This window comes from Maylandia zebra, linkage group LG3 (assembly GCF_041146795.1).
Source record: "Maylandia zebra isolate NMK-2024a linkage group LG3, Mzebra_GT3a, whole genome shotgun sequence".
NCBI classification, from domain to species: domain Eukaryota; kingdom Metazoa; phylum Chordata; class Actinopteri; order Cichliformes; family Cichlidae; genus Maylandia; species Maylandia zebra.
Window position 1 is genome coordinate 31,495,181 of NC_135169.1, and position 21,524 is coordinate 31,516,704.

At 42.5% G+C, this 21,524-nt stretch overlaps 1 protein-coding gene across 1 annotated transcript; it reads left to right on the top strand.

The window, feature by feature from the left end:
* The first annotated feature begins 8,426 nt into the window (after window positions 1–8,426).
* sf3b2 (splicing factor 3b, subunit 2) lies at window positions 8,427–19,036 on the top strand. Its single transcript, XM_004570662.6, has 22 exons — window positions 8,427–8,612; window positions 9,058–9,104; window positions 9,332–9,379; window positions 10,252–10,479; window positions 12,026–12,076; window positions 12,473–12,557; window positions 12,693–12,772; window positions 13,095–13,203; window positions 13,416–13,507; window positions 13,743–13,955; window positions 14,043–14,165; window positions 14,260–14,340; window positions 14,438–14,665; window positions 14,751–14,900; window positions 15,016–15,105; window positions 15,740–15,847; window positions 15,943–16,050; window positions 16,318–16,460; window positions 17,099–17,200; window positions 17,871–17,970; window positions 18,080–18,271; window positions 18,654–19,036. The coding sequence occupies exons 1-22, from the start codon at window positions 8,483–8,485 to the stop codon at window positions 18,723–18,725; spliced, it is 2,580 nt and encodes an 859-aa protein (XP_004570719.1). The 5' UTR covers window positions 8,427–8,482; the 3' UTR covers window positions 18,726–19,036.
* The last annotated feature ends 2,488 nt before the right edge of the window (window positions 19,037–21,524 follow it).

The following is a 21,524-nucleotide window of genomic DNA, read 5'->3' on the forward strand; positions in this document are numbered from 1 at the left end:
GACCTCAAGTCTGTGAGGAAAGCTTGCTTAAGTGTACCAGGTAATAAAAGACCTTAGAGGTGAGCTGTTATAGGTGGTGGTTGGAACTTCAGGGTTTGAGATGACCATATCTGGAATATGCCCTCTCTTTGACATCATGCAGAGTCCAGAGAAAATAATAATAATAACGAAATGTCTGAAACAAATCATTTACAGCAGTCTGAAGTCTGAGCTTTTGGCTCATATTCTGATATACAATGACTTTATTATTTTAAACTTTGCCCATAATAAACAGTCTTATCCGCCTATAACCCAGCAACTATATGACAGAAAGTAAATAAAATAAATAAGGTCCTTCTCTGCCCTGTTGGACGTGACCCACCACGTCCAGCAGGGCAGAGGAGGATTTGGACTTGAAGCAGTAACACCTCGGTGGCAACAGGCATCTGTAACCGAACATCGGAAAATGGTAGTGGAGGAGGTGCGTCGACAGGAGGAAACAGTAAGACATGCTAGAGCGGTAGCGCTGACCAAGCAGGATCGCTGGATGAACTGGGAGAGGAAACGCACATGGAGTGAAATCTGGGGAATGGAGTCTAATAGACTAAGTTTCATCATCTGAGCGACATACGATGTGCTACCTTCCCCAATAAATCTGGAGCTGTGGTTTGGAAAGGACCCATCTTGCCCCCTGTGTACAGTCCCAGCCACACTCAAGCACATCTTGGTTGGTTGTAGGACTAGCCTTACTCAGGGCAGATACACATGGAGACACAACCAGGTCCTCGGGTGTCTAGCCGAGAAAGTTGAGTGCAAAAGAAAATCCATCAACGCTCAACCTTTCACGAACCAAGAGGAGCGTCAGTTTTCATAAGCATTTGTCCGGGAGAGAGACAAGCCGAGGACGAGCCCCCCAACCCCGTACCTGGGACCGCTGGAGGTTGCCAGGGATTGGCAGATGCACATGGACTTGGATCAGAGGCTAATTTTTCCCGCAGAGATCATAACAACTACTCTGCGACCAGACCTCGTCCTTTGGTCTAACTCTCCAAAACGTGCTTACATCATTGAGCCGACGGTACCATGGGAGGACGCAATTGAGGAAGGATTCGAGCGTAAGAAGCTGCGGTGTGCCAACTTGGCAGCTGAGGCAGAGGACAGAGGCTGGAAGATCAAGGTGCGCCCGGTGGAAGTGGGGTGCAGAGGCTTTGTTGCCAGAACAACAGCGAATTGCTTAGATTGGGACTGCTGTCAAATGTTAGTGCTTGCCAGCTCTGCTTAAACACACCCACTGCAGGTGGTCATGGGACATGGTTTTTTTAGGCACTGGTGCACTAAATGTGTGCACACTAACACGAGTTTTAGACTACAGGGCATGCAACAGCAGATAGCTCTTGTCAGATGGGTGCACATATTTAAAATACTATGGCTCAGGCTATGGTGCTGCAGTCATGTGCAGGACATCAAGATGTCCACTTGCTTGCTGTGAATTCTCCAGACAATTACCTACTCTACTGTTAGTGGCTCGTTCAGACATTACACATTGTTTACAAAGGAGCTGCTACTTTAAAAACCACCAAATATCTGAGTGAGGCATTTGTAGGCATGAGTCAGACATTTGCATTGTGATGCAGTGCAGCCAGATAAGACCTAATACAATTCAGGGGTGTGGTCTGCTACACTGTAGAAAAACAGCGCCACTAGGTTGCCAAAAGCATTAATTCGTCTGTCTTCACACCTATATGAATTCAAGTGACATCTTATTCTTAATACATATGGTTTAATATGTTGATGGTCCACTTTTTGCAGGTATAACATCTTCAGATCTTCCTAAAGGTGTTTTTTTTTCAGGTTGAGGTGCAGGCCAGTCTAGTTCTTCCACACCACACTCACTCATCCATGTCTTTATGGACATTGCTTTGTGCACTGGTGTGCAGTGATGTTGGAACAGGAAGTGGCCATCACCAACATTTCTTGCTATGTTAAAGCATTAAGCACACTGGCAGAGTTACTGTCATTCCCAAACGCTTGCTCTTTGTTATGATACCACGAACAATTGACTGTGGAATATTTAGTAGTGAGGAAATTTCATGTCTGGACTTGTTGCACAGGTGGAATCCTATCACAGTTCCTATGTCCAAGGAAGTGATTGGAAAACCTCCATTTAATTATTTAATGGGGTAGTGAATACTTTTAGCAACACAGTGTATTATAACTGTCTGACATTAAAATGATATTAACCTTCTAAAAAACACAGTAAATAAATCTGGAAACACCGTCTATAACTTTAAACATCTACAATAAATGATGTGAAAGGCTTCTATATTCCCCTTACCCACGCTTGGGCAAAAGACACAAAAACACGGCCACCGCCGCAATTTCTCACCGTGGGCCTCATCCAGCGCATGCCGCTGGTCTTTGCCGATCTGGGGCCGAGTTCGTTGAATCCCAAAGATGACGCTACAGCAGGAAACAGGCTGTCCTCAAACAATCTCCCACTTTGAAGGCACTGGGCTTTCAGAGAATCATAGTCCTGACCCAAGAACTTCACCGCATTGTGGTTCTGCCCCAGGCCCTCATCACGATCCCACTGGCTCCTCAGTTTGTAGGCCATGCCTGTGGCATAAATGGGCTGCTCTGCCATCTTGAGCTTGTGGAGTTAACGGAGAACAGTAGGACTGACAGCTGCTATCAATTTGATTCTCTTTGGAACCACAATAAGAAGTAAAGATGTGTCAATTATTAAAGACGCAACAGCAGCCTATTGAGCTTTTATAATCTAAAGCACTGTGCTGATGTAAACCTGATACACAGTGGTAATGGCTTCAAGGCTCAATCTTCAGTTAGAATAAAACATCAGTAGCTATGAAGATGCTATTAAACACTGATGAGGCTAGTCTGCTGCTTGGCTGTGGTGTATGTGGTTGCACTCTAGCTGGATGCTTTGATTGCAGTCACAAACGGAGAAGCTCAAAAATCCAAAGCTTGTCACAGTAGAGACGTCTTCCTCATTACAAAAGATCCAGATAACACCAGTCCCCGTCTGTTGTTCTTTTTTTGCCACGTTCACGCAGTGCAGGATCACACCCTGTCCTTATCACGGCAGCGGACAACCCTGCACAAAAACAAAGAAAGTGAGAAATTGAGCACAAAAGTGAAAAGGTTATCCAGTGAGATCCAAGATACAAGTTTGTACATACCAATACTATCTACGCGTACATCACAGAACAAAAGCTGAGGCTGTGCACACCCTCCATGTGCACAGACACTAAGAGTTTAAAAGACAAACGAGGCGTCCTTGTTTCTTTGCAGTCATCCATATATGTGCATTCTTAGAAAAGCCCGGCAAAGTTGGCACATCTGTGATACTTTTACTGTGGTGCACTGAATGTGTGCACAGTGTAAGTGAGAACTAAATTTAAAGTCAATGTTTAATCAGAAAAGCACATTAATAACAAAGCAGGGGTGTGTGTATTTTGATGCACAATAAAGGTTGCATGAGGCAAAGAACAAGCACAAGCTCTCTGTGAGACGCTTTAATTAAGCAGAGGCTGAGATGAAGAAGCATTTCTATCATTAGTGCCGGCGCAGACAGAACTGGAGCTTTGGACAGAGTTAGTCTCACTTTGTTGCTTTGAGTCTGCGTCTTTTCCAATAAACACAGAGTGGAAGGCGTTTATTTTTATCTTCTTTCAACTCTCTCAGCCTTTTTTTTTTTCACTCCCTCACCTCAGATATGCACATAAAGATACGCACTTCCTGTTTTCAGTCCACAGGTGTCCGTCACAGCAGAAACAGAAAAGAGAGTGGCTTTCACTGGCTTGTGTAGCAGTGGAGCCATGTAAGAGTTTCCTCCTCCTGCTAACAGAGAACCACACCCACAAAGATGGCCCATTTGACTGAGTGAAGAATGCTGCTGCTAAGAGAGCCAAAAACTGAGCATGCAGCTGTGACAGCAGGTTTCCCAGCTTGTTCAATTACACAACACTAAGACTTGTGTTTGCACATGTGCCTCTATTGCTGCTAGCATGATGAAACTACATTAGGGTCATTTGCATGAGTACTACACATTATTTCTGCTAATAGATCCCTAAAGCTACAGCTAGCAAAGCTGAAAGTGCTGCATAATGGCTGCCTGCACCACAACTATTATATTTCTTACCACGAGCATTACTACTCACACTAACAAAGGCACTTCTTCCTGCATTCTTTATAAAGAGTTATTTAGCATCTGTACCACATATCAGTGTTAGCATCACTACAGTGTTTTTCTTTTTTACATAAAGGTATGTACTATTTAAATGTGGACACGAAAATATCTTCAGTGAAAAGGCTTCTAGAGTTACACTTGTTAAACTGCTTGTTAATGCATATATCTAATTAGCCAATCACATGTATTCAGGTATTTAAACATGGTCAACACGACCTGCTGAAGATCAAACTGAGCATCAAAATGAGGAAGAAATGTGATTTAAGTGACCTTGAATGTGGCACAGTTGTTGTCAAACAGGCTGGTCTAAGTATTTCAGAAACTGCTAATCTGCTGTGGGGAAATCCCAGCAATCTCTACAGTTTACAGAGCATGAGCCAAAACGGAGTAAATTTTGGCGCGGGGCAGTTCTCTGGTGAAAGTCTTCTTGATGTCAGAAGTCAAAATGGAAATGTCAGACTGCTTTGAGGTGATGGGAAGCAAACAGTAACTCAAATAACAGCTTTTTAGAACCAAAGTAAACAGAAGAGTGTCTCTAAACACACAACACACACACAACAAGCAGATGGGCTACGTCAGTGGGACACTCCCGTGAGCTAAGTAGAAGAAATTGAGGCTACAGTTCACACATGTTCTGCAGAATTGAACAATATAAATTTTTTGGTCTAATGAGACTCAATTTTAGCAAAAACATTAGGATGGTGCGGTCAGCATACGGCATAAATACGAATACATGGATCCATCCTGCTGACCACTTCCATCCCTTTATGACATTAATAAAAATGTGCTTCACTGTTCTTCCCCTCACTGCAAAGTCCATCATGAAATCCTAACAAATGTCTGGTTAAAAATGCAGGTTTTCAGATTTATGTCAGGCCCATGTGTTTGTTTCTTACCTCTCCTCCAAACTGCACCTTCTAGTTTGATCCCAAGAACTGCCAAACCAGTCCAGACAGACTCTTCTGTACTACTTTTATAGTCAACCTCCAGCGAGGGATGTGCCAAATGTGGCAGGAAGGAGGAGTTACGCCTGATTTCAACATCTTTATTTTCCAACTGTTAACGTATGCCCATTGTCACTTGAATGACATGTTTGAGCACTCCTATAAATTCACTTAATACCTAATTAACTTTTCCTAGAACGGGAGGAGCTACTGGCTATAGGCAGAAGTGTGTCAGGTGACAGCTCTGTGAGGAAAAACGCCACTGCCCCTCACAAAACACACCCACTACCATGAAATGCTTGCAGACCACAAACAATTACTCATATGCTTTCAATATGCATGTCACTCTAAGTTGGTTCCATGACAAAACACCCATGACCCCATTACTTAAACCAACAACAAAGGATCATAACGTGTTCTGTTAAAACTTTAGTCGTGTGGTTTTTACCTCTGCTGGCTGCCATCGGGGCACATTTTACCCAACAACAGTTCAGTCGGACTCTAATGAATATTTTACTTCTCCTCACATGAGAAATACATGCAGCCTACATACCCTCACTCCATATCCCAACACAAATGCTTAGCCTTCCCCCCAGTCCGGGTGGCACCACACAAGAATGCGCATGCATGTGTGTACTGTACTGTATCATCTAGCAATGCAACACTTAGTATAATGACAAGAAAACTGAGAATGTGCACTTTTATCCAACCCATAACCCGGCTCTTTTACTTATTTGTTTTGGCACATCAGCAGGATGTTTCCTTTAACATAGGGGTCGTGCAGCCATGGGTAGAAACACACACGACTGAAGCAGCAGGCATGCAAAGGCCGTGAAAACACTGCAATCATCAGCAATGTATGACTAATGCTTTTCTGCTGATGATTGTCTGAGTCCAGTTTCCTCCTCACAACTCGAGCTGATTAAATGCATGCTGATAGTAAGTAAGTGTTGCCTTTGGGAGGGTGGAGTCAAGAGTTTGTGGCATGAGTAAGCCTTCTGAGCGCCTGTGGTGTATTTCTGCATGCAGGGGTTCATGTTGCAACACAGTTTACTGTGAGAAAAAATATCCAAAGTGTTTGGAGAAAATAGACCAACAGAGAGATCACACACACGCACGCACGCACTGTGACCGCTGCAGGGAACATGGTGACTACTGTGTTTTTTTCTCATCAGAGTCTGCAGAAGAACACAGCTTTTAGAAACACTGCGCTACATTTGGAGAATGCTCGTTGGAGCATGCGCCTCAGCTCACGCAGATTTAGCTCTTTATAAAACTTTAACTTGGACGCATGGCTCACACAGATAAGTAAGTCGCTTTTGTGATAGATAGGTGTGGTCCCTGGGAAAACATTGAAATTAAAGAACGAAACACAACCAGCAAAGCGAACAGCGGTTTGACGAGTTTCCTTTGGCTTCACTTCCATCAGACACAGTTAAAACCAATAATAATAATAATAATAATAATAACAATAATAATAAAGCGTAAGACAGCAAAAGCAAATTTTGCGGAATCAGCACATTAATGATTAATGATTGATGGTTATTATTCTCGTGAAATCTGGGACAGACTGCTGTTTCACTGTGGTTTGTTCCGGCATCACAAACTAACCTAAAAAGTAACTCACAAACTTCCAGTTCTGCTCTTAAAAAAGAAGAAGTTCATGCCAGGAGGACAAACGCGATTGGCAAAGTGCAGCCCGACACTAAACTGCTGATGCAAAGTGATGTTGAAGGATGAAAACTCATATTTACCTTCAAATGCGTTTCCTCTGAAAAAAAAAATAGCTACACGGAAATTCAACATGCTCTGCGTTCCATGTTTAGTATGTACCCTTCTTGTACCCTCCCCTCTTTTCTATACAGAAGAAACGCCCTGCTGCCGCTGTGTACCCTTGTTTCAATGCGACTGCGCAGTGCCCACAGGTCATAAAACTACACTGAAAGGGAGGGATTCGTGCACTGTTCTGTCGTGTTGTGCTCTTTGTTTGCAGCAGATTTTACTTGATACTGTAGTTCATTATGGTACTGTGTGTTCACATGCAATAAGCTGCCCTTTAAAAGACAAAAATCCCTTTATATCGCTCTGTAAATACTTATCCTAACTAAAAAAAAAACCGCCACATTTACCAAGTGTTAGACTCTTTTTGAAGTTTAGTTACGTACAGTATTTCTATTTTATAACTATTTTTAAATTTCAGTAGACTTGTATGTTATGAATGTAAAAATAGAGAAGTTTTTTAATCTTCTAACGGCATCATTTACAGGATTTCAAGTCTAAGCAGCCAACAATGACATCTAGTGACTTCGGGTAGCAGCGCATCTAGAATAGAATCGGATAGAATAGCTTTTTTATTGTTACTGTTACAAGAACAATGAAAGGCAGTTTGGCATCTCTCCATGTGTGTGAAGTACACAATAGCCAAAGTATTTACACAACAAATTTACATTTACACAAGAAAGATATGTACAAGTTATACATACACCAGCAACACACACACACATACATACATATATGAATATATGAATATATACATATATGCATTCGTACGTACATACACACACATATTTCCACATACACGCTTACATCTATATCCATACACATACATGCCATCCAACTAGCAGGTGCATTGAGAGGTGCAGTGTGGTCAGTGATATTGCACGTTGAGTGTGTGTGTGTGTGTGTGGGGGGGGGGGGGGGGGTGCTGTTGGAACTATGCTAAATAAGGTTTTAATAAACAGAAATACGATTTATAAATAAGGTGTAATGTCCATGAGCGTTATTTCTATGAAATAGACAGAAAGAACAAATAGTAAAAAAATTTAAAAAAAAAAAACAATTAAATTAATAATAATAATAATAATAATAATAATAATAATAATAATAATAATAATAACATGTAGATAATAAACAGAATTTAGGGTGTAATGATCGCACAGAAATGTGTAAATGATCACAGTCTATGGGGGGGAGGGGGGGGGATTGGGGCCACAGATTAGCGTCTGTTTGTATGGGATTGTATTAGTCTGTATCTTTTTACCTGATGGCTAAAGTTCAAGCTGAGGGTGACTAGGCTGTGTGTGCATTGTCTGAAATGATGACGGATTATGAGATCACACAAATGTATTGACTACAGTTGAAGAATATGATTTTTGCCCCTCTTTATGTTTTCTCTTATTAGGAATTTATATTTTGAAAGCACGTGTTCTGACTGATTATTGGGGTAAGTGTGCATTGAATTAAAAGAAAAAATCTCTCTTCATACTTCACGTCCCGTGGTGCATTGCGTCTTTCCCAAGCTCTCGCGTGTGCTTCGCTGCCGCCGTTGTTCCATTGAGCTAACCTCAACATGGCATCCGACGGACCGCCGGGCACTGACTCTCTCCCGTCCGATTTGGGGAGTGCTATTGCAGCTCTGAATACATGGAGCATCCCGGATCTTCAGGGCAAGCTGGCAGAGCTGGGAGTACCCAACATGGGTAAGAAGAACACCCGCGTAGAGCACTAACATAGACAATATTTGGCTATCGGCAGCTAGCCAGTTGCTAACTTTAGCTAGTAGCGTTAAAACGCAATGCTTCCGTTGCAACGAGTTTAAGCTAGGCCTGCGTTATGTTTACACTCTGTTGAGTTCATTTCACGCACTAATTAATCGAGTACGTGACATTTTAATCCCTGTGATGCAAGTTGGATAAAGTTATGACCATTTGGTTAGCTATTTTCCTTAATATGAGTTCTGTAACTAGTGCAGCGGTTTAGCTGCTTTGCTAACTTTAATACGAAGCGGTCAGCGTTAGCTAGTTTTGCACAACTTTAAAATGCGCTCAGAGTTGTTCTGGTACATTTTTGGTGTACATATTACAAGCCTAGATTCATATCTACCTTGTTTAACAGCTGTTTCCGATTCATTCTTTCTCTCTTTAGGTCCCAGAGAGGAGTTGATTGACAGACTGAAGGGCTACATGATGCAGGTAAATGCGTTTAAATTCAGTTTTATCCGGTCATCGCTCAGCTGTTTGGTATGGTGATGAAGCTTTTTCTAACTGTTGATGACCTTTCAGGCTACGCTAGACTAGTCTTGAATAAAGTCTGAGGAAAAGTTATTAGTAAATCCTAGCTATCCTAGCTCTGTTTCTCTGACCTCCCCGCCTTTTCTTTAAAATTAAAGAAACTGTGTCTTGTACGTGTCCCTCCACAGACTGGGATTCTCCTCAGCAAACCTGATGATAAACAAATGGGCTCCCAGGTAATTTGGAGGGAAACGCTGATATCTGTTTAATACTGCAGTATACAATGGTGAACCACATGTCAGTGTAGTGTTTTTTCTATATTTTGATTTACATGTTTAACGGTTGCCATTTTTGAACACTGGACCAGCTTTTTATCCTCTCAAGGATATTTGAGGTGTGTGTGAGTTTGCCCATCCAGTCTACCGCTATTTGTTTTGCGGACTTTGAGAAGGCATTTACCCTGGTCCTTCGCAGTGTCCTATGGGGCTGCTTCATTAAAATGGGTGTTTGGCCCATTTTTACAAGCCATTTGGTTCCTCTACAAGTGTCACAAGAGCTTAGTCCACAACAATTAGTCTGATGCGTTTCCAGTCGGTGCTGGACTCAGGCAGCACTGCCCTGTGTCACCAATCCTGTTCAGTTTTTAAGATCAGAATCGTTGGCATAGCCAGGAGGCAGAAGGCTTCCACCTTAGTGGCCTCAGGATTTAGTCTGTGAATAACTAAAGCAAGTTCATAGACAAGGTATGCAAAATTTACAGTGTTACACATTTACTTAACAAGGAAAAGATCCCGTTCTAGGAGGACATGCTTCTCGTTCTGTCAGGGCGGGCTTCTACTAAATCAAATATAATAGAGCTATCTGCTGTTTTAACTCAACGGAGCAGACGAAAGTACCTTTATTTAAGTTTTCACTCTTGCAAATGTGTTACAGTTGAGTATGTTTTGTCTGTTTGTAGACCTCTGCTAAATGGTGCTAAGAAGCAATTTACCGAAACAGAAATTCACTGAACACCTTAATATCTCACTCAGATGGTCACACAAACAAGTTCACTTCAGTCTTTCGCGCTTCACATTTACATCGGTCTCCTGTATTTCCTCCTCTCTAGATGCCAGGTATCCCTGCCATGCCCCCAATGCCTATGCCCCCCATGCCTCCTGGTATGGGTATGATCCCAGCTATGAGCATGATTCCTAGCGGGCCCCCTCCACCCGGTATACACATGGGCATGGACCACTCTGGTTTGCCACCACCTGGCCTCACACAGGATGATCAGCTGAAGATGGCTCAGCATAGAGCAGCCATGATGTTACAGCAAGAGGAGAGAGCCAAGCAGGTGAGGATAGCTGGACCTAAAGTTTAATGTTTCACTCATTTTTGCCATTTTTCTTTGCATTCAAAGCGTAGAGTTCAGGGCTCTAGACTAACTTTTTGCCAAGGTTTGCACTGGTGCGCCTAACTCTTTATTTGGAGCACAGTTCTACAAGAAAAATACTTTACTGAAAAAGTGCTTGTGCTTAAAGTGCTTTGGCACTCTTTGGCAATATTGTAGACAATGTTAAACTTAATCATCATCTCGGCCTCTGAGAGAGAGAGGGGGGACACTTGGGCCGTGCATTTATCGCTGCATAAAATGTGTTTTCTGGATACACTGTGCTTTTTCAGCGTTCAGAGATTGATGGCACTGTGTCAGAGCACTGGCTATCAATTTCAGACGGATCAGGCCTTAACTTAGAGAAAAAATAATCAATAGTTCTTTTCATCTTTTGTCATTACCCAAAGCTACATCCACTTCTGTCGGCCTAGGCTACTCACTAGGGCTGGGTATCATCACTTTTTTCTACAATCCATTCGATTGTGATTCACAAGGTGCTGATTCGATTCGATTCAATTTTGCCTCAGACAGTCAGAAATATTATAATTCTGATCATTTATCAGTACTGACACTTGTGAGACTTCATCAGAGGAGTAAGCATCACAGCAGATGCCTTTGTGTCAAAGTAACTGAGAATAAAACTCAGAAAAACATGAAGGAGATTTTCCTGGCCTGGCTTTTTATAGCAGATAACCTTAAAAATATTCTGTAATTTTGCATAGTTTTAAAAAGTTTAAACGTCTTCAGTATTGAACAGCAGAAATCAGGCTTTCTTGTCCGAGGTCATTTAAGTTAAAAAAGAAAGAAAAGGCAGCGTCCGACAGCGCTGTAAACAACAGTGAGTTTATCGTGGTGGAAACAAAACGGCAAACGTGAGAGAAGATTACTGATGATTTATCAAATGTGAAGTGTAGTTTGGATCTTCTTTTGCTGCTGGTTCAGTGAATTTGGGTTTGAGAAAGACAAAATCTGCAGCTCAGAATCGAACGCAAAAAAGACGTAAACACAAAGTGGCAAATCGCAGACGCATCAGAATCAGTGAGCTGTCTGCTTTCAGCCCCGACGGCGTGTACGTGTCGCCGAGTGAGAAAGCCAAAAAAGAGAAAGCTGATTCTGATGCGTCGGGTCCGCTCGGTGTTTACGCCTTTGTGTGGAATCCGTTTACCTGCTCTCATTTGCTGATTGGAGGTTGTTGAAATAGTTTTGTGAGCTTTAACCTGAGCTCCTGGCGTTTCTGGCAAAACACATATTCAAAAGTCGAGTCAGGATTTAATGAATCAATATCGCTTTTTTTTAATTTTATTTATTTATTTATTTATTTATTTTAGTCACACCATTGAAAAATGTGGTCGCACTCTAGAGCCCTGGAGTAAATTCTGAGATGTGATCATAACTTAAAGCACAATTTTAAAAAAGACCTGAAGACTTTAATGTAATGTCATGTGTAAATCAGAATAACACACTATTGTGTTCACTGACTGGCTGTTATTGTTTGTGGCTCTCTCAGGGCGATTCCCATGTCATGGATGAACACGATCTTTTGGAGCAACAGAAAAGGGTAAGAGGGTGAAAAACTCTCAGTTGAAATATTTTCTTGAGGAGCTGCGTGGTGGAAAAGGGTGAAAAAACCCACTTTGGTGTGGGAACAAGTTGCTGCCCCAAGTGGAGAATTTTAAAGTATCTCGTTCACAAATGAGGGAGAGTGGAGTGGGAGTGACAGATGAATCAGCATAGTGGGTCCTGTATGGTGTGCTGTGAGAATCTGAATATGAAAGCAAGGCCATGACTTTTATTAGTGTGCTGGCACCCTCACTTGGGGTTAAATGTTGTGGAAGAATGACACCACAGACATTTTTTTTGTTTTTGTTTGGTTGTGTGCAAAATTTCTCTTTTGTGCTACTGCAAATTATAAACATATTCATTTCTGTCCCCCTCGTACGTCCTCGTACGTCAGGCTGCAGTGCTGCTGGAACAGGAGCGTCAGCACGAGATGGCCAAGATGCAGCCCAGGTCCATGCCCACTGTCACTCCAATCAGAGGTGAGTTTAAGCGAGTTTTAAATAACACGAAATGTTATATAATGAATTTGAAATACATTTTTTAATTTCTTTTTTTCTTCTGAAACGGCACATTTTAGGAGTTTTTTTGTTTGATAATAATTCTGTGTGTTTTAGGGCCTCTGCCTCCAGGTGTCAGCATGTTACCAGTTCAGAAACACAGAGTGCCGCCTCCTCCTGGAGAGGACAACAGAGAGGTAAACCACCACTCCTTCCCGTATGTAGCGTTACTTCGTCTTCTCAGAAAACTGTTCCGAAGTTTCTTTTAAAGATATTGAAAATCTCTGCTGACCTGTTGATTAATTATACATGACCAGATGAGATTCTTTGACCCCTTTTCCACCATTGTTTGTATTATGTGTCCAGACATGCATGCATTAGTCAAAATTGTGGTCTAATACAAACATTCTAGTACCAAGTTTTGCTGAAACACAGTGGTGTTTTTGTTGTTGTTATTTTTAGACACACCGGTGCACGTAAAATTTCCCTAATCCCACATTTTTCTGGTGTAAATTTCAGAGCTGGCAGAGCGAGGAGATGAGCGTCACTGGGCCCAAGATCCCTCAGGCTCTGGAGAAGATCCTCCAGCTGAAGGAGATCAGGCAGGAGCAACTCACTGATCCCATAGGTCGGTCATCTGGTTAGACTGCTGCTAAACCAAAAACCTTTGTATTTTTATTCAGTTTTGTCCTGTAGTGACGGACTGGGAAGACCAGCTATAATTGTCTGAAGTTGTCCAATTCAAAAAAAAATATTTTTGTTTGATTGGAAAATGAAGTTTTACAGTATGATCTCCACGGTTTTTTTTATATACATATATATGTGTATATCTTTCAAAAGAGGATGAAGACGAAGATGAGGGAGGAGATATGGATTCATCTGCATTGCCCATGTCTGAGACAGATGACGACAGCCAGATGTCTAAAAAAGATGTAAGCCTCTTTTAAGCATCTAAGATGAGCACCTTTAAGAGTCATAGCATTGTGAGTCCATGCTTGATGAATTGACTTTGATATTTGTCGCTCGCGACTTAAAATTGTCAACCCAGCAAACAAAACTGTAAAAACAGGATTTGTAGGTCCCGGCATGAATGACTCCACTATGAGGCAGTTTTTGTTTAATTTTGTTTGTCCCGTCTCTGAATTTGTCAACCAAACTTTTCCTCAGAAAAACCGCAAACGCAGGAACCGCAAAAAGAAGAGCAAGAAGAAGCGAGCGCAGGAGAAGAAGGAGCAGGCGGAGCAGCAGCAGAAGGAGAGCAGCGACAAGGAGAAGGACAAAGAGAAGGAGCAAGAGGTGGAGATTGAGTACGTCACAGAGGAGCCAGAGATTTATGACCCCAACTACATCTTCTTCAAGCGAATTTTTGAGGCGTTTAAGGTGACTACAGCAGACATAGTTGAATATAAGCGCATCCACTTTGATCCCCACCTCTAATGCAGTCTGTCTGTCCTTGTCTTCTTCTAGCTGACTGATGATGTGAAGAAAGAGAAGGAGAAGGAGCCCGATAAGTCGGAGAAGAACGAGACGGCTGTGCTGCGGAAAAAAGGATTTGAGGAGGAGAAGAAAGACAGTGACGACAGTGATGATGTTTGAACACCTCCATTTTTTACGAGAGCGGAGCAAAAAGTACGAGTAGTTGTCTGCTCATGTGCTGAACATCTGAAATGTTTCTCATGTGCAGGAAATCAGGCCGGATGTCCCAAAACTATCCAAGAAGAAGCTGAGGAGGATGAACCGGCTGACAGTGGCTGAACTCAAACAGGTAAAAAATATATGGTTTGTGTTTTCAGTCTAAAAGTCCGTGCCTGATTCTGAATAGATGATAACTTTTTATTTCTCCTGCTGCCACTTCACTTCAGTTGGTGGCTCGTCCAGATGTGGTGGAAATGCACGATGTGACAGCTCAGGAGCCCAAGCTGCTCGTGCACTTAAAAGCCACCAGGAACACGGTGCCGGTGCCCAGACACTGGTGCTTCAAACGAAAGTATCTGCAGGGAAAGAGAGGTATCGAGAAGCCGCCGTTCGAGCTGCCCGAGTTCATCAGGAGGACGGGAATCCAGGAGATGAGGGAGGCTCTGCAGGAGAAGGTGGGTGTTCTTCTGATGGTCTGAGTCAACATTAGCAGAAATAATACTGCATGATTAGTAATTCTGTTTTTCTGTCCACTCGCAGGAGGATGCCAAAACTATGAAAACCAAAATGAGAGAGAAGGTTCGTCCCAAGATGGGAAAGATCGACATCGACTACCAGAAACTCCACGATGCTTTCTTCAAATGGCAAATCAAGCCCAAGCTCACCATCCACGGAGACCTTTACTATGAGGTACAAGAATTCTCGCTTTTCTCACATGTATTCAGAACCACGTAGGTACATTTATCAAAGGGACGTTATGAGCGCTAACGCTCCATGACCTACTTTGTGTTTTGTGGCTCCACAGGGTAAAGAGTTTGAAACTCGTCTGAAAGAGAAGAAACCCGGAGATCTGTCCGATGAGCTGCGTATCGCTCTGGGCATGCCAGTTGGACCTGTGAGTTTCACTGTTGTTCAAACGTTGTGCAAATTTAATGAACTAAATCACAAAAAAACAGCCAACGTGTTTTAAATTGACTGCAGTTTCTCTTAAACACACAAATCTGAGCGCATATAAACAGAAACCGAGCCTTGGTGATCTTAGAGCTTCATACTGTCTTTGTTTATCGTGTTCTTGGGCTCATCTTGATCTCAGTGATGAGACTCTGTAATTATATAAGAGTGTGATATAAAGCTACTGTATGAAGCTCCAGTTGCGACAGAAATAAATCAGCCGCTCTTGTTTTGCTGTTACTGTCCTGCTCTGTAGTATCACTCTCCCTGCTATCTCATTATGTCACTCTCTCTGTTACTGCTGTTAAGTGGTTGAATGTACAAGCTGTGAGAATAAATGTGTCAGATAAGACGTGACAGGACTTGTTTACACCGACACAGTAACGAGGACAATGCTGCTGTAACGACAATTATATAAATATATCCAGGCGGTGTTTTTGTCGCAGGCAACACCAACAGGCACGCAAATGAATGCTGAGCATATTTTAAGCTTGGAAAATGCAATCAGTACAGGGGGAGCGAATTGAGGAAGCAGAGCGAGCATTTCACTTGGATTTTTGCTTTGTCTTCATCGTCAGAACGCCCACAAGGTGCCGCCTCCCTGGTTGATAGCCATGCAGAGGTACGGACCTCCTCCCTCCTATCCCAACCTGAAGATCCCTGGACTGAACTCTCCCATCCCGGAGGTAACAAAATATCCAAAAAGCAGTTTAACAAATATGTCAGTGAATCAGTTATTGCTCATTTTTCCTGATGTTGTTTATCTGCATCCCTTCATCAGAACTGTACTTTTGGTTATCACGCCGGAGGCTGGGGGAAGCCCCCGGTAGACGAGATGGGCAAACCCCTTTACGGCGACGTGTTCGGGACCAATTCTGCAGACTTCCAGGTCAGGAGTGCACAATATACCCTCAGAAAAATAATTCTAATCATCATAATAACTTCTTAACAATGTAAAAGTGTAAATACTGTTACTTTAAGTCCTACACCAACAGTAACTCTTGTGTATGATTGTTTGTTGGTGCATTTCTTGGTATGAATTTCATCCAAATTGAAGTCTTTTGTCTTCACCGTTTAGGTTTTTGTTTTCGATTGCTACACATATTATGGCCGTCTCTTAACGATGACTAATACACTAACATGTTTCTGCATTTAGGCTAAGGCGGAGGAAGAAGAGGTGGACCACACAACGTGGGGCGAGCTAGAACCCTCGGATGAGGAATCATCAGAGGAGGAGGAGGAGGAGGAGAGCGACGAGGAGAAGCCAGATGAAACCGGATTCTTCACACCAGCAGACAGGTGCTTAATGTGCACAGTGCAGTCAGTGATTTAATCAAGAAGCTGATAATGATTAATAGATGAGTCTTAAATCGTATTTAGAGTTTTCTTACCCTGAAGTGTAAAGCAAATCAAAAAGGTAGCACCTCACAAACATGGCTGCCCACAAACATCTCAGTCAACAGTTGCTCACATTTATTTATTGGCTCAAAGTGGGTTCATGTGTTTTCAGCTCAGAGCGTGTGAGGCTCAGCGCTTCGGGCTAAAGCTGTTTTTAATGTTGGGGATATGTCAAAAATAAAAATGAACCTTGCAGCTAAAGACTTCGAAGGATCCATTTTATAGATGTGTCAGGTGTAAGCTTAAGTATCAGACAGACATCAGTGCTGAGATCGACATTAACTTTAAAACTATTTCTTTCATTTAGCGTGTGACTGTAAATGACCTGAGAACAGGGCCGGGAAGTGTCCAGTCACATTAGTGTTTAACTGGGTTATTTGGTCCGTATCTCATGTCCTCGCTTTTTGCTAACAGAAGGGTGCGTGCGTGCGTGCCCACAGCTTTTAGACCTTTCTCAAGGCTTGACGGTATGGCGTTTTCTGAAGTTTGTGCTCACCAATAAACTCACCGTGTGCTGTGTGTCGCTTTGTGTGTTTCAGTGGGTTGATCACCCCGGGAGGCTTCTCATCAGTACCAGCCGGCATGGAGACCCCGGAGCTGATCGAGCTGAGGAAGAAGAAGATCGAGGAGGCAATGGATGGGTGAGTGTCGCTCCACTCAGTGCCTCTTTATTAACCATTGGATCATACGGTTTATCTTTTAAAAAAAAAAAAAAAAAAAAAAAAATTAACAAAAAAACTAAAAGTGAAAAATGCACTTCTTAATAGAAATTGTGCATTTTGGCTCCAAGTATTTCAAGGGTGAGTACTGGGGTGTTTTTAGATGTTTTCCCAGCATCCAGTTTTGAGAGTATTGGAGTTAGATCCTTGAAATCTTCCGGTACTACAGTTCTGTAAAGCTAACAAAGAATGACGGATGATCGAGGTCTGTAAAATATTTGGACGTTTAAATATCCTTTAAAACAGTCCAAATAAGGTTTCACAGATATTAAAGCTTAAATATAAGGAAAAAAGAGACGATTTCATCCAGAGACAAACTGTCCTGGTATTTGATGGCATTTGAGGAGCTGACATGGAATGACCCATTCATATTTATTTATATGAATGATACTGTCTAAAAAAAAAAATGAGTCACTTTTGCTGTAAACAGCAGGGAGAAAATGTCATCACACCCACTCCGATTTTTCTAAGTGTTATAAAGTCTAATGCCACACTTTAATAGAAATAGCATTCATTTAGAAAAAGCTAGAACTATTCTGTGTTTCTAAAGCACCGTGCGCTTTTCTTAGTTTGACACGTTCTTGTTTTGCAGCAATGAGACGCCACAGCTGTTCACTGTTCTCCCTGAAAGACGAACGGGCCCAGTAGGAGCAGCTATGATGGCCTCGACGCACATTTACGAAATGTCAGCGGTAAGGAGAAGTGTGTCCAAATGAAATGACATTACAGCCATTTTTCTTTTCGTTCCCGTTCTCCTCTGCCACTCTAGCTGAATCTTAAATACCTCTCTGCTTTCCTCAGGCCATGGCCAGTCGTAAGGCTGGCGGAGGGCAGGAGTCGCAGGGCGTGGAGGTAGCCCTGGCCCCGGAGGAGTTGGAGCTGGACCCGATGGCCATGACGCAGAAGTACGAGGAGCACGTGAGAGAGCAGCAGGCTCAGGTGGAGAAGGAGGACTTCAGCGACATGGTGGCTGAGCACGCAGCCAAACAGAAGGTACTAAGACACACAATTAGTGGCTTTTTAAAAACATTTTTCCTTCACACAAATGTTTTTGTGTAGCTGATTTCTGCCCCAATTACACGCTCAGCTCCTGGAAACTTTAAAGAAATGTTGCAGGCAGATAGCAGAGGAGTTCAAAGCAAAAAAAATCAATTGTGTTTGTTTAAGAGGTCAAAAATTACTAGTTCCCACGTCATTGATCTCATGACCAACACACCTGATGTGTCGATTACCAGCGTGTTACTGTAAATGAGTTCTGTTTATAACCTAAAGGAAAGTGGAAGTCAATAGTCACTTAGGTTTTCCCTTGGGGTGACATTTGAATATTAATAGTTTCCCCCTCCTCCTGCGTTTTTTCTTCCTTGTCGCCAAACAGCAAAAAAAGAGGAAGGCCCAGCCGCAGGACACACGAGGCGGCGCCAAGAAATACAAAGAGTTCAAGTTCTAGAGGAGATGAACCAAAACGAAGCTCAGCGAGAGAGTCGTCCACCGCAGGAAATGAAAGAGGAAGAGGCAGATTTGAATTTCAGAGGATGCACACTGCAGCACCGATCATCTGTTAGCGCTTTAACAGTAAACCGTAAATCAACAGCGTGGGCGTGTCTCATGTAGTCAGTGTCACATGACTGTGGCAAGGTGCATTTTTCTGTGTTGAACTTTTTAAGGTCTTGGTTATGTTTTTGTTTTGTTTTTTTCATAGTAACCATGTTTTTTTCTGTTTTTTGTAAATAAATGACGTGACAACACGAGTTCACAATCTTACTGCCTCCAGGTTTCTGTTTCATTTCATTGCACTCTTTGGGGAGGTGTGATTACACGCTGGTGGTAAAATGCAAGACATTTTCCCCATCTGCGTCAGCTGAAGTATCGGGACTTTAGACTTTGAACCTTAATGACCTGTACTGTCTCTGTGAGGCCTTTGCTTCCACTGAAGCTGCAAAATTCCTGCCTCTGAGTTTTAAGGCTGCTTCTGATCACTTCTGTTTACCTGGCCAGAATATCCATATCCAAACAAGCTCAGACCTAAGATAAAAGAGCCCGATATGTTTATATATTCTCCACTTTGGCTATTAAACACAAGTGGCCCAGAAAGAAGGCTTAAAAAAATGACTTTTAGAGCAAGAAATCTTTACTTAATCTCACCAACTTATTCCTCTAACATATTCCTATTAGAAGTTCGATGCAATTGTATTTGGTTGGTGCTTCACAGTCAGGTAAAGTGCAAATCTAAAGGTCCATCGAGCAGCACCTCGAGGTGTTTCTATTGCTAATTTATTTTTAGCATTAACAGACTATTGGCTGTTCTACATGGCTGTCTTGGCCGGCAGCCCAGGAACCTTTCAGAAGTACTCCAGGAACTAATGTGGGCTTCCAAAGCCATCACCCTGGATGGACCCGAGTCAAAAGAGCTTTCCATCGACAGTGAATGGAATAGGAGTACAAAGCTGTTTGCCTCAGATCTTCAGCAGATCTGTCACATAAAATCAGCTTGGACCAAGGTGGTCAGGGAAGCACACATCAGCAGGGGCCAGCTCAGACTTCTAAATGAGGTCTGAATCTCAGAGAGTAGGATGTAGTTCAGGTTTCTGCAGCTAGGAGGCAAACGAGTACTGAACATGACGGTCAGCTGACCGTCTGAGAAGCACAGTGACCTAAATAACTGCAGCAGCTTCATGCTGACTCGGTCACTGGTACACAGCTTCTCACATGGAGCAACAGCCTGTTCACATCAGATCCTTTAACCATCCTGAGAAAGGCAGCAAAGCACCAGCATTCCCACTACGGCAGAGGTGTGAGGACAAAGGACCACAGCTTTCTTAATAGGCTGCTATTACTGAAGAGCAGCTTAGAGGGTCAGTTCTGTAAATGTGTTGAATCTGACATTTGAGGATGTCTCCTTCACCGATGTGACTGAAACGTTACTCTCAGTGGGCCATTTAGAGGAAATAAGACTTTGATACTGCTGACAGAGCCATCCATCCAGGCACGGCGTCTGCAGTCGCTGTACTCGGCCTCACTTACTAGGAACTTTGCAAATGCACACAGACTTCTTTCAGCACTTCCCTGTAACACATGGGGGAAATATGCAAGGTGTGGCTGTTTATTTGCAATCTTCCTGTGTATTCTAAAAATAGACAAATCAATAATCACTGGTGCTGCTTATGTAATGTGAATGTTTTATATGTGTTATATAAACTTACTATTTTAAGGGGATTTTTTGTTATGTTTTTTTTTGCCAAAAGAAACAATATAAGCACTTTTTAACTACTTTTATCATTTTAGATCTCTAGCAATAATCCAATCAGCCTGATATAATAGCATGCACTGGTGTGGTTACTAAATCTGTCACAAACACAGACGAGTGTAACGCCTCTCCACCGCATGCACACACCGCACAGCTACATGGCTGCTGTACAGTAAAATGGGAGCTGGAGTTGAAGTTGCATAAGAAACGGTGTCGACTTAATTGACTGTGACACTGGATTTTGGAGCCTTTACAGTGTCACTTGATGACTTTGCAGATTTAGGCCGCTGTGTAAAAAGTAACCTGGGATTATCCCGTGACCATGTTTTAATCTGCTCCATTCTAATCTCTTTATCAATGGCAGGAGGTGCTGGTGGTGACAGAAGCTTGTTAAAAAGAGCAGAGGGGAGGAGGGGAGGGTGCTCTGTGTTTACGCAAATCAGCTGATTATCCCAAAAACCAGTGAGAACTAATGACAAGTCCAAACTCTTTAACATGCACTCCCTGCTTAATATTGGCTAAAAAAGAAACACTGAAAAGTACGATATAAGAACAGATATGTGTTTTAATCATTAAATCTTAATGTGAGAAAAATAATATCTGTGTGCTTTAAAGCCTTTTAAATATTTACAAAGAGTTTTGAGATGTCCCACATCCTCTGAATGCAGCATAATCTAGGAATAGAAAAAAAAAAGGGCCAAAACATGGCTCTATAAATTTTTCATTAAAGTGCAGTTATGTGCGTATCCTCGGGCTGTCGTGAACATTTCGAGCGCGTAATGTTTTTGTAAGCTCCGATCACAGCTGGGATAATCTGCCTGTTGAGAGACGTCAAGCTGATGGCAGCCGGCCCCGGCTGTGATGCTGCCATTAGGTCACCTTCTGATTCATATTCAGATGCAGAGATTGTAATCAGAGCAGTGCCTTTGTCACCTGAAGGTGCAAACGCTGCACCTGCTTCACGCTGCACTGACAGGCAGCCAAACCTGGAGGAGGCTCAGC